We start from the raw sequence: 16,134 nt of genomic DNA, 5'->3' as shown, positions 1-16,134 counted from the left end.
GCGTTGAACGTCATCCCTATGTACACTTATACAGTTTCCCAAATTAAATGAAAAAATTCAACTGAGGACATTTTCTCTAAAATATAACAAAGTACTCAGCTGAAATTTAAAAGCGCATCCTGAACGTTCTTATAAGACAACTATGGGCATAGAACAGTTATGCCAAGATAACAAGTCTTGCATACACTTTTAGGGTCAGACAGTTCTTTCATGACTCAGTTCTCAAACTACGTAAGGGTTTGAACGCGCTGACTGAGTTGATCCGGCTGGATACAGACTAGTAGGCCGTGGTCGTGAAACTCTTCATCAGAAACCCCCAATACTTTAACTGAATTTCAAAGCAGGGGAATTGTAGCTTAGAATAACGAATTTCACATGATTAAATTCAGTCTCCTGCGATTTTTTTGCGAGTAGAATAGCATAATCTCAATCAGCTATCAGCGCAGGGTGTAACTCTTCTAAGAAACAGGAGACAACTGTCAACTTCATTTGCTCCTCCCTTTGCTTTGATAAGTATGTCAGGGTGTCTTTAATTCTCAGAAAAAAATGTCACAATGAGTTTATCTTTAACACTGCATCAGAAATAAGGCAGTGAGTTTTTTTGTTAACCAGTTTTACTCCGCGTGTATGAGGCGATCAATTGATTTTCGGTAAGCATAAGTAATTGTTGAATCCTTTCAACAGAAAGAAATTTGAACCAGGATCCAACAAATCCTTCCTTTCTTTCATGTCACGCTGTGAAACTCATGCAAGAGTTTTTAGCCTTTTCCAAGAAAAGAATCATAATATTAGCATGATGAACCCAACGAAACTAAAAGAAACTGTAAAACTGAAGTTTCTAAGCTTTCGTCAGTCATAACGAAAGAATAGAGCGCTCAAATTTTCGAAAATCAGTAACGTAGCCTGTTTGGTAACGATACATCTTGTGCCAACAAGTTTATTGAAGCTGTAAGGAAGCGATATTTTTGCATATTTTACAGTCACGGTATAATTTCCCGGAAAACCAACTTCCGCAGTAATCCTTATAACGCGTAGATCGTAAGCGAAAGGTCTTCGAAAAAACGCTTCAGACCAGTCAAACCATTTTTCAAAATGATGTCGTGGTTGAGCGGGTCATCCAAATCGCAGCGAGGGGATTTTAATGTGGTAATTTACGAAAGTGATTACAAACAGCTATGCACTTGGGTGCTCAAGAATACAGACATCGAAACTGGTGGAGATTTGTTTGGTTTATGGGCTGACAAACACACCGCTGTTATTCAGTTCGTTGTCGGTCCTGGCCAAAATTGTCGAAGATCTTCAGTTTCGTTCTACCAAGATATCAACTACTTGGAGAAGATTGGTGAGCAAATGACAAAAAGTGAAGGCGTTTGTCATATTGGCGAGTGGCATTCCCACCATCAACTTGGTCTCGCCAGGCCAAGTGGGGGAGACGAGAATACTGTGTGGAACAACATGCCCACCTACAACTTGAAGAGGTTCGTGATATTCATCGCCAATTTAGAGCAGTTACGAAAAGACTCCTACAATGTGAATATTGGCTGTTTCCTGTTTGAGCTGGAGAGTGTCAATGGCAAAGAGAAACAACTTCCGGTATTGCAAGGAACGTTCAAGATACTGAAAAACGAGAATCCATTGAATAGGAAACTGTTAATAAAGAGAGACGAAGGTGCAGAGCATGACAAGATTGAAATAAAAATGGAATGTTTAAAGATGGAGATATCTCCCGAGGGACCCCCACAAGTAACTTATGTCACAAAAACATCCTCCTCCTCGGGAAACAAGAGGCCTAAAACTGAAGATGAATCAGGAAAAAAGAATAATAAGAAATCGAGAAAAGACGCCAGAGCTAGTTCCGTTGGTAACGAAAACACTCAGGGAAAGAAAAACATGACACCAGATGACCTCAAAAAAGGGAAGTCGACAGGAGCAGAAGGCACCCACAAGACAGCCACCAGTGATTCAAATGAGACTAATGATTCCCATGGAAGCCAAGCAAATGACCCCAAACAAGGAAAGTCGACAAGAGCAGAAGACACCCACAAGACAGCCACCAGTGATTCAAATGAACCTAATGATTCTCATGGAAGCCAAGCAGATGACCCCAAACAAGGAAAGTCGACAGGAGCAGAAGGCACCCACAAGACCGCCACCAGTGATTCGAATGAGGGTAATGATTCTCATGGAAGCCAACCAGATGACCCCAAACAAGGAAAGTTGACAGGAGCAGAAGGCACCCAAATGATAGCCACCAGTGATTCAAATGAGACTAATGATTCCCATGGAAGCCAAGCAAATGACCCCAAACAAGGAAAGTCGACAAGAGCAGAAGACACCCACAAGACAGCCACCAGTGATTCAAATGAGGGTAATGATTCTCATGGAAGCCAAGCAGAAAACTCAAACGGATTGCTAACAAACGACGAGGGAAATGCACAGACCAGTGGAGGGGAAGGAACAAACCTAGCGAGTGATCCACTACCTCAGGAAAAAGAAAAGGATCATGAGGATCAACCTGGCATTCAATTGTTGGAGAGTAAAGCAAATGTCACTAGAGCTTCCCATGATAAGACCCAAGAAGGAACATCAAACAAAGAGTCTAACGATGACAAGCGAAATGTAAACATAAGTGAAGTAGAAGGCGAAAACTCGACAGATGACCAACAGCTTCCAGAAAAAGACCAGGAACATGAAACCCAACCTAACAGTAGAAAACCGGAGGGTGATGCAAATGATCACAACGCCTCCCATGATAGGACCGAAGAAGGAAAGTCAAGTAAAGTGTCAAACAAAGACGGAGGGAAAGCAAAGATAGAAGGAGAAAAATCAGCAGATAACGCGGAGCCTCCTGGTAAAGACTCGAACAAAGCATTCAATTCGCTTGATCAGGATCAAACGTCAAGATCAAACAAAAATGTGTCGGGGCAAGGGGAGACGCCTATGAAAGATAAACAGACCAAATCTAGGAGTCAGAGGTCGGATCGTGGTGCCAACAAGCAGGTAAAGCCACATGACAGCGACAAGGACAAACTGAGGGAAGGGCAAAAAAATGATGCCAGTAAAGCTGGAAGCAGCCAACCAACACCAGGAAAATCTTCCAAGGCTACAAAAGCTACACCTAAGAGCAAGTCAGGAACACCGCCGTCAAGTTCTGTGCCTGGGAAAGCAGTACCAGTAAAACCAGCTGGTAAAGAAGCCATGAAAAAAGTTGAAGAAAAGGGTGGAATTGGAAAGAAAGGTGGCCCCACCAAATATATGAACAAAAAACCATCAAAATGAATTACAACCAAGTTGAACTTTGAACTTTGCACTCAAACTAACATGGCTGTTTGTAACGGTACTCTTTATGCTTGCTTTATTCAAAAAGTGCAATTTCCACTTCACAGCTGAAAGTTATAGGGGATTGCACAGATTTAACTTTCCTTTTCTCCCTGATTGGTCAAGAGAACTCGTGTACCTCTCTTAACAATCAATGAAAAATATCTAGACTTCGTAACCTGCGTTTTCTTGGGCTCGAGTCTTGTTACATGTCCTCACTTTGAGTTTTCATTGGCTCATTGTGACATTTTACTTTTTTGTGATTGGCCAATATGTTAACTAAGGCTTGTTCTCAAGAACTTAATCGAAAAGGGCCCCCTGCCCAGTAATATCATGTAAAACGTGTCTTGGGTAATTTACCCTGATAAAAATATAAGGCTCTATCCAAAATTTGCATCTATAGCAACCAAATAATTAATACTAAATATATGCTTAGTATTAAGCTCTGAATCGCGGTACTTTAAAAGGAAAGTTTTATCTACTCCACAGCATAAATGTCATAAGCTGTACCTAGTGAAATTATTGATAACCTGGATTATATCAACTCCCAAAGAGTACTGAATGCATAAGATTAAATTAAAATTGTGCAAATTTTTTTGGGCAATTCCTTTATTTAAAAACAAGACCTTAAGTCATCAAAAAAAAAAAAAAATTAAAAAAAATTCACTGTTACCATGACAACAAGATTTTAGGCTTTTAGGCAACACCGAAACGCAAAAAAGGCTCAGACATACTCTCGCTCTTGCAAAACAAATTTTCCGCAAACAAACTCACTGGAGCCTCTTTTTGCTACATAAAATTCGACACCAGTACGTCACGTTGTAACATTTGGCTTTCGTGACCAATATGAAGAATAAACAGGAAAAGATTGTCACACAATCATGCACAATTTCATCAGGTTTGTTGTTGCGGACCGAGCTGCATAATCAATCGGTAAAGATTCTGAGATGAAACTGTTCCAAAAAGATGTGAAAAGCTGTCAGATTTATTTACTTTGTGGTCTGCTTTGACATGTTTGTCGTACGGCGGCAGTTTTTCGAATTTTCAGAAAGATTATGCGAATATGTTAATTTTTCACACCGACCCTGGAATGATGTATTGCGTTGTTCTCTGGTTAGTTTTATTACGGGTGTGAGAGACGCTTAATTGGTTTTGTAGCTGGACACGAAAACCGTTTCATCCTTTTCAGAGAAAGAAAGTATCATGTGGATTTTTTTAATTTTCATACCTTTATTTTTGGTCACGCAGAAGCATTCACTCAAGTGTTTCCGTTTCTTCCAGGAAAATCGCACAAAAGAATCACTATATTAGCCCGAGGGATGTAACGAAACTGAAAAATATTAGCAAAACTGAAATTTCGAAGCCTCTTTGACTCGCAAAAAAATAGCGGAAGCCGAAAACGTTTATTCTAAGCTATGTCTGCATGGCCTGAAAGTTCGTCTAGTTCTGTTACATCATCACTCGATCGAGTTTGTTTACGGTCATACCACAATTTCTCGGAAATTACGATATTCTTATAGGGCATTGTTTGTTGGCGAAAAGTCACTAGAACTACATTTCAAACCAGCCACAGTTCAATTTTCACTTGCAGTGATGGCTTTTTTTAGCTCAGGGGAGAAAGACGACCATCCGAGGAACTTTGAAGTTGTGATCTATGAAGAAGATTTCAAACAGCTATGCGCTTGGGTGCTCAAGAAAACGAACATCGAAACTGGTGGAGATTTGTTTGGTTTGTGGGCTGACAAACACACCGCTGTTATTCAGTTTGTTGTCGGTCCTGGCCAAAATTGTCGAAGATCTTCAGTTTCTTTCTACCAAGATATCAACTACTTGGAGGAGATTGGTTCGCACATGACAAAAAGTGAAGGCGTTTGTCATATCGGCGAGTGGCATTCCCACCATCAACTTGGTCTCGCCAGGCCAAGCGGGGGAGACGAGAATACTGTGTGGAACAACATGCCCACCTACAACTTGAAGAGGTTCGTGATATTCATCGCCAATTTAGAGCAGTCAGAAAAAGACTCCTACAGTGTGAATATTGGCTGCTTCCTGTTTGAGCTTGAGAGTGTCAATGGAAACGAGAAACGACTTCCGGTATCGCAAGGAACGTTCAAAATACTGCAAAAAGAGAATCCATTGAATGGGAAACTGTTGGAGAAGAGAAACGAAGGTGCAGAGTATGACGAAAAAGAGGTAGAGATGAAAGATCTGAAGCTAGAGATATCAGATGACGGACCCCCCCGAGTAACTTATGTAGAATCCTCACCCCTAACGGAGAGAAAAAGACGACATCATGAAGGCAGGTCTGCCTCGCCTGGAGATGAATCAGTGGATGAAATGATTGAACCTAAGAGAAAGAAAAGGTCCTCCCGTAAGTAACGGAAACAGTCAGGAAGATAAAGTAGAGAAGCGGATCAATGCGGAATTTAAATGAACAGAAAAGTGAAATCGTGAACAAAACTGTGAGCGGCTATGGACTGACAGGGAAAGAAAAATAACCTTCCAAGGCTATGACAATAACACCTCAAGACAAGACAGGATCACCACCCGATGCATGGAACTGTACTTTGGAGAGCAAAAGCAGTACAACAACCAGATGGTGGAACAGCCGCGAAAAAGGTCTAAGAGAGGGGAAGCAGTGAGAAAAAAGGTGCCTCTAAAACTGGACCGAATCTAAACACCACCAAAATGAATTACAATTAAGTCGAACTGAGACATTGTTTCTTTAACTCATGCCACTTTGACCACTGAACTTCATTCATACGCGTAAACAGGTATTAATAACAATATTGTTATGCTTGCTTTATTTAAAAAGCGCAATTTTCGATTCGCGGCTGAAAGTAATCAGGGATTGTAATGGTTCAACCTTCCTTTGCTCTGTGATTGGTGAAAAAATTCGCGTCATGCGCTGGATCAATTAATTTCAAAGAACCACATCCCTATACCCGACTGGGAGACCTGCCGTTTAATGCGCTCACCGTTATTTGTATTTCCTTTGATATTTTCCTGTTTTGTGATTGGACTTTGTGACTACTCAGTTTGGTTCAGGTCTCGCGACAGTTACCTTAAAGCGGCCTCTATCCTGCAATAAATCGTGACCAGCGGCCAGCGATTACTGTGGTCCTAACACAAACACAAATTAAAGCCGCCTCTCTCCAACCGTGTTTGCATAGGGAAATGGAACATCCGGCCAGACTTCTCTCTTCTTTTTTTGCACTATAATAGATTTTTTAATTTTATGTGAGATAAAAAGTTACTTGACAATCTAGATGTCCAATCTTCATTGATTTCTTCTGATTTTAAACGTTAAATAAAACATCAACAACCTCGTTTGTAATTAGGCAGCAAGTACCTCGGCGTTTAACAGACTCGATTTGTTTTGTTTTAATTTCGGCGAATGAAACCAACTTGGTTTTACTTTACTCGTGGGTTTTGCTTAGTCAATGTCAACAAAGGAGGCTGTGTTTACTTATACCAACGCTATCAGTTCTTTATTATTAAACATGTTCATGGAAACGTCATAGTAAAACGCTTGAATGTAAATAATGTAGAGGCATGATCTCCATAAGAACTAATGTGTTAATATATATTTACAGCGAATTTCGAATAATCAGTTTCAAGAAATACTCATTTAGAGAGTTCACTTGTCGTTTCATGCCCAGCGGATTACCCTAGTTAGCTTTATCATTGGTCTGCGTCAATTCAGTAAATTTAACTTCATAAACATTTATATGCAATTCCTCCCGTAAAGTTGGCTGGGTAGATAAATTTAAATCGCGTATTTCAGTTTTGCATTTCTTAGCTTTCGTAGATATTGAGCATTGCTTACCGACGGGCATAGACTGTTTGAATAGAAACAAACGTTCAGTTTAGATGTGGACCCGTACTTCTTTCGTTGTTACCGGCGATCTTCATGAACCTGTAGTTGTTTCATTTCTTGTCTAGCGTTTTTATCGTGATCATATCTTATCGTTGTACTCCTTTTGACTTTCCACCAACAAATTAAATTGCCAATTTCTCCTCTCAAAACGCGACTGTTGGCTGCATAAATAAAAGGATTTATTGTGGCACTCAGAAATAACATAAGGACGACACCTAACTCTACAAATCTGGGAACTGTCTCTGGAGAAAAGCGCTTCCAAAATGCGAAAACCCACAGTGGGATCCAAGAGAACAAAAATCCTGCTGCCACGTACAACAACGCCCGGCTTATGTTGATTTCATGCGCAGATAATCGGCTCTGAGGGTTAACGCTGTTCTCAAGAGATGGAAGAACCTGACGTTTGTGATGGCGGAGTTTGGAGAAAACTTTCCAATAACTAAAGCAGGCGACGGAAAACGGTAAGAGGGAATATAAGCCGAAAACGATGCAGTAGTGAATAAACTTTCTTTCTCTTGTTGTAAAAGTTACGCTACATAGGGCGTAACCAGCAATAAACTGGTACTTATTCCAGTTTGTCGCTCGGGCGATGACGAGATACGATGCCAAAGATATCCAGACACAAGTCAGCCAAATCTTAGACTTTCGAGGAGCAAATATTTTGTTGTAGTTGTGGGTCTTGACACACCGCATGTATCTGTTAAACGCCGTTAAGCCCATTGTCGCAGGAGTCACATACGTAACGAATACATCAACGAAACCTTGGAACTGACATACTCCGTCACCAAAGTTCCACTTTCCCTTGATTACTGTTGTTGCAGCTATCGGCATTTCTACAGTTGCGCAGACCAAATCACTCACTGCCAGAGCTATGATGTACAGATTCGTGGTCAATCGCAGTTTAGGGCTTTTGTACGCAGCCAAAAGCACCAGAGTATTTCCTGTGACACTTACGGCGCACATTGTGAGGAAAATAATCGCCTCGAAGATGACGGCTACCAAGCTTCGATCAGGTAGGTGCATCGAAGGCATGATCAAAAAGCAACCTCTCACCCTGCCTGATTAAACTTAACTAAAACAAAAACGACATTTTCTTCTTTCAAGCTTAGTACCTCCTCCGCTGAGACCATTGATACCAAAACAAAACAGATGCTAAGTCTATATCAAAACCTTCCTTTTACATCAATACAGGATGCTAGGAAAGCTTGACAATTTTATTAGTGAGTGATTGTCATGTTATTCTGAGAGGCTTCAGTTACCTATCTGAATATGAATTAGGACCTGTTCATCCTTTCATTGGAAACAGGTGGGAAGCAAATTATATCGCAGGCGTAATTAATAAAGCCCTTTCAGTTAAATGTTAGATAACTTATCAATATTTACAATATACTGAATTAAAGTTTGAATTGGCGTTAACCATCCCCATGAACTATTTTGTTTCACAAGCCCAAGCTACCATTTAACGCTCCCACTCCCAAAGAAAAAGAAACAAAAATTGGCATGAAAAGCCTGAACCGCAAAATTTTCAACTAAACTCACTTTCCCAATTTCATCCCAGAGCAGGTGATTAAAACTTAATTCTAAATGAATATTGTTTATTCCTTATTTTTCAGCCTGATTTTCAAATCGGAAACGTTTGAGCTGGGAAAAAAATTTAGCGAGCAAACGAGCACACTAGAGATTCCTCAGCTATATCACTTAAAGCCTTTTAGCAAAACTGTGAAATTTGTTTTGGCAGAAACGGCAGATGGAAGCTGTTTATAAATTTAGAAGCTGCCGTCACGAACAAATGGTCCGAAAATGCAGTGCCATCACGAAAAAGCCCAAGTTTAATTGACATTATCTGGTACCACATTGCTTTAACTAGTTTTTAATCCAAAGGAAATTTGAAACTCGAGAGGAGATTAGTTAGTTTGCTTATTGTTTTCCATCAACTACAGATGCTTTTTTCAACGTCCCGTTTTTCCTCCTCAAAGACAAAATGCAAAAGACAAGAACCAATCCACAGAGCTAAAAGCGATAAATAATAGGGAAAATATTACTAAAAAGCATCTGGAACGAAATTAGAAAGCAGACTAAGAAATACCATGAGGGTGTGCTGAGAGATTTTGTATGAAATGTCTGATGTCTTTGTGTTCTGACTTTGTCTTTTGTATCAGTCATCGGGTTATGAGAATTAAGGAAATGATCTGTAGCAGAATATTACCCAGTCTCCTTTACAGCCGTTATCTGACCTCACCCAGAAACGAGTTCTCCTGTGTGGGGGAGGGGAGGGGAGGGATCGCATTGCCTGATGGGACCTTGTATCGGCTGCGAAGGACATTACCTTCTGCTTTGACAAAAACACGAAAAAAAGGAAGAAAAAAAGAAATCAGGAATGACTAACAAAAAAATTGCTTTTCTGTTGAGGAGCTCTCAGATATTTTAGCCAGAATTAAAAATCGATAATTGACAATATTTATTTTTGATATGAGTCGATTTCGAGATGAGTTGAATGGTAAGCCTCTTCATTCTCACTTTTATGTTTGATCCCAATTTTTTTACCATAGAATAATATTCCTTTAACACTTCCAACCTCAAAAAGTCCCAAAATGGCTATTTACAGTGTATTTCAATCACTAATGGAAAAAATCGTAGACATCTGCACTTTCAAAAGTTGCAATATGACTTTTCACTGTCAATTAATATCTGATGACCTATTTTCCCTAATACTCCTTCTTAGACTAACATACACTCCTTTGTAAATTAGATGAGAGAGTTTGGACTGACATCAACTTATAACACCCTCCTGCTAAAACGTTTCTACTTTCTTATCAACGGTTTTGTTCGATGATATTCTTGTCTCACGAAGAGATTTTACATGTTTTTCACCTCTGGGAGTTATAAGTGTTATTAGCTCGCCCACTCTCTCAAGGATATATTCGATCGTGATTCCATTCGGCTTCATATACTCATAGTATTACCAGATTGTTAGTACTCGAATAATGGATCAAAAAGTTTGCAGCAAATCAAGACATTATCACAAAAACACATTTGCGCGTTAATATGGTTGCGACAAACTTCCTTAGGTTTGAAAGGCCGGAAATTAAAACATAGTGTCTTTTCTTATTCAAGGATGATAAATAACACATCCATCAGAACACGACAAGAGGTAAAACTGATCATTGTAGAACTTTCCGGTTCGAGTAATTGAACGAGTAATGCATATGAGAGGCTTCTACTGAAGAGTGCGTGGGAACATTTTGAGTTGTTAAATTTTAAACGACTCAAAATTCAAAGGATTTTTCTTTCTTTTAAAGAAAAATCTGAAAAAAAGGGTACAGAACCGGTCGAAGCTGCAGTTACAGGAAGTAAAATGTTGGTAATAAATAGTATCCATAAAGGATACATGTAACATTGATATTTCGTTGGTCATTTGATTGAACTTTATCTTTAAAAGCCGGAACACGTTTCAGATTTCGGTCAGCTGGTGATTAATTTTTTTTTTTATCAGAAAAATGCTAAGTGATCGTAACAACTTGGAAACGAAAGAACGTTCACTGATGTAATAAAAGTGAACAAGATAATCGTAGTAGTGTCTCTATGGTTGACAGACAAAACAGCTTTTCATCTTTAAACTACGTGAGGTTCCATGTAGTTTTGTTTAATCAACCTTGATATCGCGCGACAGCTGACCAAAGAAAAAGTAATCTTGAATGAAACATATCATGTCTATAAAAGAACTGTTTATAGCTGCCTTCTTCTGCACGTTCTTCTAAATCTGATAAATGTTTGCAGATTGGAACACTTAAGCCACAACACCGAGACCACTGTTGTAAATTTAAGTTTTATGGCGGAAATGTTCAATCTGGATCTCATTTCGTGGATAAATTAAATTGGCTGCTTTCCCAAATGACGTCATTTCCTGCAGAGCAATCTAATTTTAAAAAATAATGCTTATGAAGACCCACCGAAGTGTCATTGTTACATTATCCGCCTACTTTGTGATGTAAAGATGACTTCGCTGGAGCTACAAGGGCGAAGCCTAGCAGTTGTTATCGTCGAGTCAACTGCATGTCTCACAATGAACATAATAAGTGTAATAGGGAACACTTTGGTATGTTTCGCCGTGTACAGGAACCCTAAGCTTCGATCTACAATCAATCTGTATATCATTGCGTTGGCAACAAGCGATCTTCTTTGTGCAACAGTAGAAATGCCACTGGCATCGGCAACTTTGATCACCGGTCGGTGGATGTTCGGCGACGCCTTATGCTGGTTTCAAGGGTTTGTTGATGTATTCATCACATATGTAACTCCTGCGACTATGGGTTTGACGGCGTTCAACAGATATATGCGGATTGTCAAAACTCATAGCTACAATAAGATATTTTCACCTTGCAAGTCTAAAATTTGGTTGAGTAGCTTGTGGATAACCATAGCGCTCTACATCATTTTGGGGCAAATAACAAAATTTAACAGTTTTGAATTCATTCCTGGTTTCGCAGTTTGCAGCGTGGTTTTTATGTCAGCAGAGAGTCGATTCGCTCACTACTGTGTTCTATTCGCGCTGAGTTTGGTCTTCCCACTTTCCATCGCTTGTTATAGCTATTATAAAATTTTCACTAAAACCCTTAAACACAACAATGACGTTGCGCCTTCGCTGGAGACGAACGTGAACAGATTTGGAAAAGTTTCGGTGCAAGAGATTAAGGTTTGCCGAGCCTTAGCGTTTATCATAGCTGGCTTTTTGCTAAGTTGGGTTCCCATGTGGGCGTTTTTGTTTTGGATGCGCTTTTCGCGCGAGACAGCCCCTAGAGGCATACAGTTGGCGGCGATACAACTTCTTTTTCTTAGCAGCACAATTAACCCCTTTATCTACGCTGCCACTAACCGAGCTTTTCGAAATGAATTCTATAGAATGCTGTGTTGGTGGAAAAAGAGACGTATCCAAGGTTCCGATCTGGCTGTTGAAGGACTCAAAGTGACTAGAGCAAATGAAAAAAGAGACCAAGAGTTGGAAACGAACATGTAAATTATCAACTGTGGCATTTGAAATTCATGTAATGAAGCCCTTTCAGTTAAATGTTAGATAACTTATAAATATTTACAATATACTAAATTGAAGTTTGAATTGGCGTTAACCCTCCCCATGACCTATTTTGTTCCACCAGCCCAACCTACCATTTAACGCCTCCACTTTCATAGAAAAGGAAACAAAAATTTGCATGAAAATCCTGAACCGCAAAATTTTCAAATAAACTCACTTTCCCAATTTCATCCCAGAGCAGGTAATTAAAACTTAAATGAAAACAGAGGCCAAGAATTGGAAACGAACATGTGAATTATCAACTGCGGCATTTGAAATTCATGTTTGTTATCTTTAATTAATGCAATGTTCTGTAACTCATCCTTATCATAATGATTAAGTGTTAGTGATCTAGAGCGACCACAGAATTTGTCGCCAAAATTCACCTAGAACGTGACAAATTCTGTTTTAATTCAACACACCTTTTAAAAATTAATGAGTTACATCTAAGGTTTTTTCAGTGATAGACAATGCTGTATATGCATAATTTTTCGAACTTTTTGAATTTAAAATAGATCACTGTTATTCGCACAAAAACTTAACAAATTGGTCCTTCACAGGTTCCTAAATAGCTCATTCCAGACAAAATTAATTAACGATATAAATTTACAAATATGGTGGAGCTTACCCGACAGCAAACGACTGGAAAAGAAAAATCCCAAGTAGGTCTTTTAAGACAGTTGCGATCATGCATTAGTACCTTAGTGACACCGAGTGATTAGTTTAGATCAGTCGGCTTAAAATTTGACACAAAAATGTTTGTCATCTGAACTTGATAGAACAGAGGTGGATGAAACTCCATTCTTCTATATCCTGACTTAATTGAATGTAAACACTCCTTAGAATGTCGATAAATGATGCATTGAGTTAATTAGTTCTTAGTATTTTGTGTTTCATTAACCTTTTTTTTATCTTTTTCATTAGTTATTTTAATTTTTGAGAGAAGCAGTAGCTTAATTAATGTTAATCTAGGACACCAAACCTTTGATCCATTTGGGACGTTAGTAAAGAAGCAAGAATTTTGTAAAATTTTTGAAAAATTAGTTATTTATACAGGCCCTGTCAAACAAGAAAAGTTAAGTGGTTGCCAACAACCTGGGGAGGCAAATAAAGAGAACTTTTGGCAAGAGCCAGAATAAAGAAGTAAACTGCTCTGCATATATTAGCCACAATATGTCAAAATGGAACTTGCAATAATTCGATTACGTTTATCCGGCTAACAAGATTGTACAATAAAAAACGATGTTTTGATATATAATACTACTAGCTGGAGTTTCTGGTTTCCTTTAACAAAGTCAAGAATTAATTGATGGTATAAATTTCGGCTTTTCCCTCATAGGGTGCTCTGTTTTTCCAATTAGAAAGTGGCGATCCGATAATAGAACCATTATACATTAATTTTCTCAAGATTTTTAAGGGACTGAATTGACTTTGAGATAAATTGTCTTTGAAGACTTTGAGAATCTTATTATTAACCAACCGAAAAACAACAATTTTTTTCGTCAGCCTTTTCGCCGCAAATGAGATAAGTGGGTGTCTACGAAAACCGGGAGAACATTTCGCTTCGTCAGTCTAGTCTTAGAGAGAGTAAATAGATTCCGCTCTGAAAAGCTTCTATTTTGAAATAAGCCTAACTAACCGCTAAAATAAATATTGAATGTCTTTAATCCAAGTCATTTAAAACTAAGCAGGAAACCACTACCTAGGAAGCCAGTAATCATGAATCATACCAACACTAATCGGCCTTTGGAAAGAATTTATTTAAACACACGGTGTACCTTGCTGTATGTTATACTTCAACTCGTGAAAAATGTCCTGTCTGTGTTTATCTGGCCTAAAAAAGAAGCATCCCTATCCGTCATACTCAACTTCTCCGAAGAGTCTATTTTAATTATGAGATGCCCCCTTGAGCGTTTCAATCGTGATCGAAATAAAGGTTGATAATATTTCCTACAAAAGTAGATGACGAAGTCATGAAAAAAGTATGTTACTTTTTCCGGGCTGATCTTCGGGAGTCTTTAAAATAAATCCGAAGAAGGAAAAGAATTGCAATTTCTGACAGTGTGTTTATAATAATAATAATAATAATATAATAATAATAATAATAATAATAATACAATACTTCCTCTTGTAAAAAAATAATCTAAAACTTATACTGAGCTTTCTACCTTCTAATAGAAAGCCTTTAAAAACTGTAAAAATATGATTAAATGAAAATAAAAATTGAAAAAAAGGAAATGGCAATCAAAGTAGTTTTCAAGTTCAATAGTCTCATTGGAAAATCTAAAAAAATCCTTCCACTTCCAGTTAGGTTTATTTCTAACTTCAATGGTGTATTGACTTACTCATAAAGCAACTAATTTTGCGTTCTATTCATCTTGGATATCTTTTCTAAAAAATACTTCCGTTCGCGCTCATCTTTAAAATGGCCATATACGTGACATTTCTGCAGACATCTGCATGCTCATGTAATTCAATGTTCTCCACGATCGTCCCAGCTCCTTTTTGTCTTGGAACAGTTTTCCTTCGTTGGCGACGACAAGACAGCATTTTGCGAAACTCTTGTCTAAATCCATTATTTGTGGCCGCGTAAATAAGGGGGTTGATGGAACTACTTAAAAACACGAAAAATATCACCAACAATGGCACCACTCTGGGAACTGGTGTTGGGTAGAATCGATTGAGAAGAGATAAACTCCACATTGGTATCCAGCAAAGAAAGAAACCAGCAAAAACACAGGCGATGGATTTACTTATTTTTATCTCTTGGATTGAGATTCTGGTCTGTGCAGCTTCCTGGGTGTTATGAAGATTTGGTGCAACTTCTAAGTTATGTCTTCGTATTGACTTGAACACGTTGCAATATGAAAAAATGGCTACTAAAAATGGCACGCCAAAATACACGCAGACAATGAGAACGTAATGTACTAACTTCCTGTTTTCCGCGTAATGTTTAACACTACAGGCGGCAAAACCAACCACAAACCCATACCTCTGCCAGTTCGTTATGCGCGCAACGAGAAGATACCCCGCTAGCGAAAACCACACAACCGTTAACCATATCTTGGAACGCCATGGAGAAAAGATTTTCCTATAATGATTAGTCTTGACGATTCGGATGTACCTGTTGAAGGCTGTAAGACCCATTGTTGCCGGAGGACAGTAAGTTGAGAAAACGTCGACAAAACCGTGAACTTGGCACATCCCGTCACCAAGGGCCCATCTTCCCACTACCAACGTCCAAAAGGTAAACGGCATTTCAAGAACGGCGCAAATGAGATCTCCGACAGATAAGGCAATGATGTATAAGTTGGTCGTGGATCTGAGTCTTGGATTGCGGTAGACTGCTGCACAAAGCATGCCATTACCGACTAAACTGCCGATATTTAACAAAAGACAAATGCTGCATTCGAGGATAACCAGACCTAAGCTTCTTGGGGGAAGATCTAGGACATCCATTTTAAACCTTTCACGACCTTCCGCTTGTGAACTCAGTTTCATGAGTTGCGTTCCTGATTGACAGAATATTTACCCAGGCATCATCACGCAAGCTGACATCCGTCTGTAACTCCGGAACTTTGATATATCATACTTATTCATAGCCAGAAAAACATGGCGTTTATACTAACATTCTTTCTCAGCATATCTTTCTGAAAAATTCGTGAGGAATCAATTCGAAAAATCTTCAAAATATTGCTGAAAGATTTGAAGTAAACCAGTTTTATCCTCAGGCTTCCATTTGTAAACACCGACGCAAAGTTATCTTTTGTGTACCTCCTCATATTAGGATAAAGAATTAACCAATAGAATTACGCTGCATTATGAAAACGCGCATCCAAAGTGAGAGACGTGGGATGGGAACAGCAGG

General features: G+C 38.8%; 5 protein-coding genes across 5 annotated transcripts; 3 read left to right on the top strand and 2 right to left on the bottom strand.

The window, feature by feature from the left end:
• Positions 1-873: 873 nt before the first annotated feature.
• Positions 874-3,811, top strand: LOC131794888 (uncharacterized). Its single transcript, XM_059112458.2, has one exon. The coding sequence runs from the start codon at positions 1,093-1,095 to the stop codon at positions 3,277-3,279; it is 2,187 nt and encodes a 728-aa protein (XP_058968441.2). The 5' UTR covers positions 874-1,092; the 3' UTR covers positions 3,280-3,811.
• A 958-nt stretch (positions 3,812-4,769) lies between these two features.
• LOC131794920 (uncharacterized) lies at positions 4,770-6,474 on the top strand. Its single transcript, XM_059112488.2, has one exon. It carries the CDS (start codon positions 4,912-4,914, stop codon positions 5,695-5,697), a length of 786 nt encoding a protein of 261 aa, XP_058968471.2. The 5' UTR covers positions 4,770-4,911; the 3' UTR covers positions 5,698-6,474.
• Positions 6,475-6,664: 190 nt separating this feature from the next.
• On the bottom strand, positions 6,665-8,417 carry LOC131794919 (histamine H2 receptor-like). The gene has a single exon (XM_059112487.2). The coding sequence runs from the start codon at positions 8,228-8,230 to the stop codon at positions 7,217-7,219; it is 1,014 nt and encodes a 337-aa protein (XP_058968470.2). The 5' UTR covers positions 8,231-8,417; the 3' UTR covers positions 6,665-7,216.
• Positions 8,418-11,191: 2,774 nt separating this feature from the next.
• LOC131794918 (histamine H2 receptor-like) lies at positions 11,192-13,216 on the top strand. Its single transcript, XM_059112486.2, has one exon. The coding sequence runs from the start codon at positions 11,193-11,195 to the stop codon at positions 12,210-12,212; it is 1,020 nt and encodes a 339-aa protein (XP_058968469.2). The 5' UTR covers position 11,192; the 3' UTR covers positions 12,213-13,216.
• A 1,441-nt stretch (positions 13,217-14,657) lies between these two features.
• Positions 14,658-15,919, bottom strand: LOC131794889 (melatonin receptor type 1A-like). Its single transcript, XM_059112459.2, has one exon. It carries the CDS (start codon positions 15,765-15,767, stop codon positions 14,658-14,660), a length of 1,110 nt encoding a protein of 369 aa, XP_058968442.2. The 5' UTR covers positions 15,768-15,919.
• Positions 15,920-16,134: the final 215 nt, after the last annotated feature.

This window comes from Pocillopora verrucosa, chromosome 14, assembly GCF_036669915.1.
Source record: "Pocillopora verrucosa isolate sample1 chromosome 14, ASM3666991v2, whole genome shotgun sequence".
Taxonomy (NCBI): domain Eukaryota; kingdom Metazoa; phylum Cnidaria; class Anthozoa; order Scleractinia; family Pocilloporidae; genus Pocillopora; species Pocillopora verrucosa.
The sequence above is the reverse complement of the archived record's forward strand: the minus strand, read 5'-3'. Positions and strand labels throughout refer to the sequence as shown.

Bases quoted from the DNA above. Each gene is read 5' to 3' on its own strand.
- LOC131794888 (XM_059112458.2), top strand. From the start codon at position 1,093: ATGATGTCGTGGTTGAGCGGGTCATCCAAATCGCAGCGAGGGGATTTT.
- LOC131794920 (XM_059112488.2), top strand. From the start codon at position 4,912: ATGGCTTTTTTTAGCTCAGGGGAGAAAGACGACCATCCGAGGAACTTT.
- LOC131794919 (XM_059112487.2), bottom strand. From the start codon at position 8,230: ATGCCTTCGATGCACCTACCTGATCGAAGCTTGGTAGCCGTCATCTTC.
- LOC131794918 (XM_059112486.2), top strand. From the start codon at position 11,193: ATGACTTCGCTGGAGCTACAAGGGCGAAGCCTAGCAGTTGTTATCGTC.
- LOC131794889 (XM_059112459.2), bottom strand. From the start codon at position 15,767: ATGAAACTGAGTTCACAAGCGGAAGGTCGTGAAAGGTTTAAAATGGAT.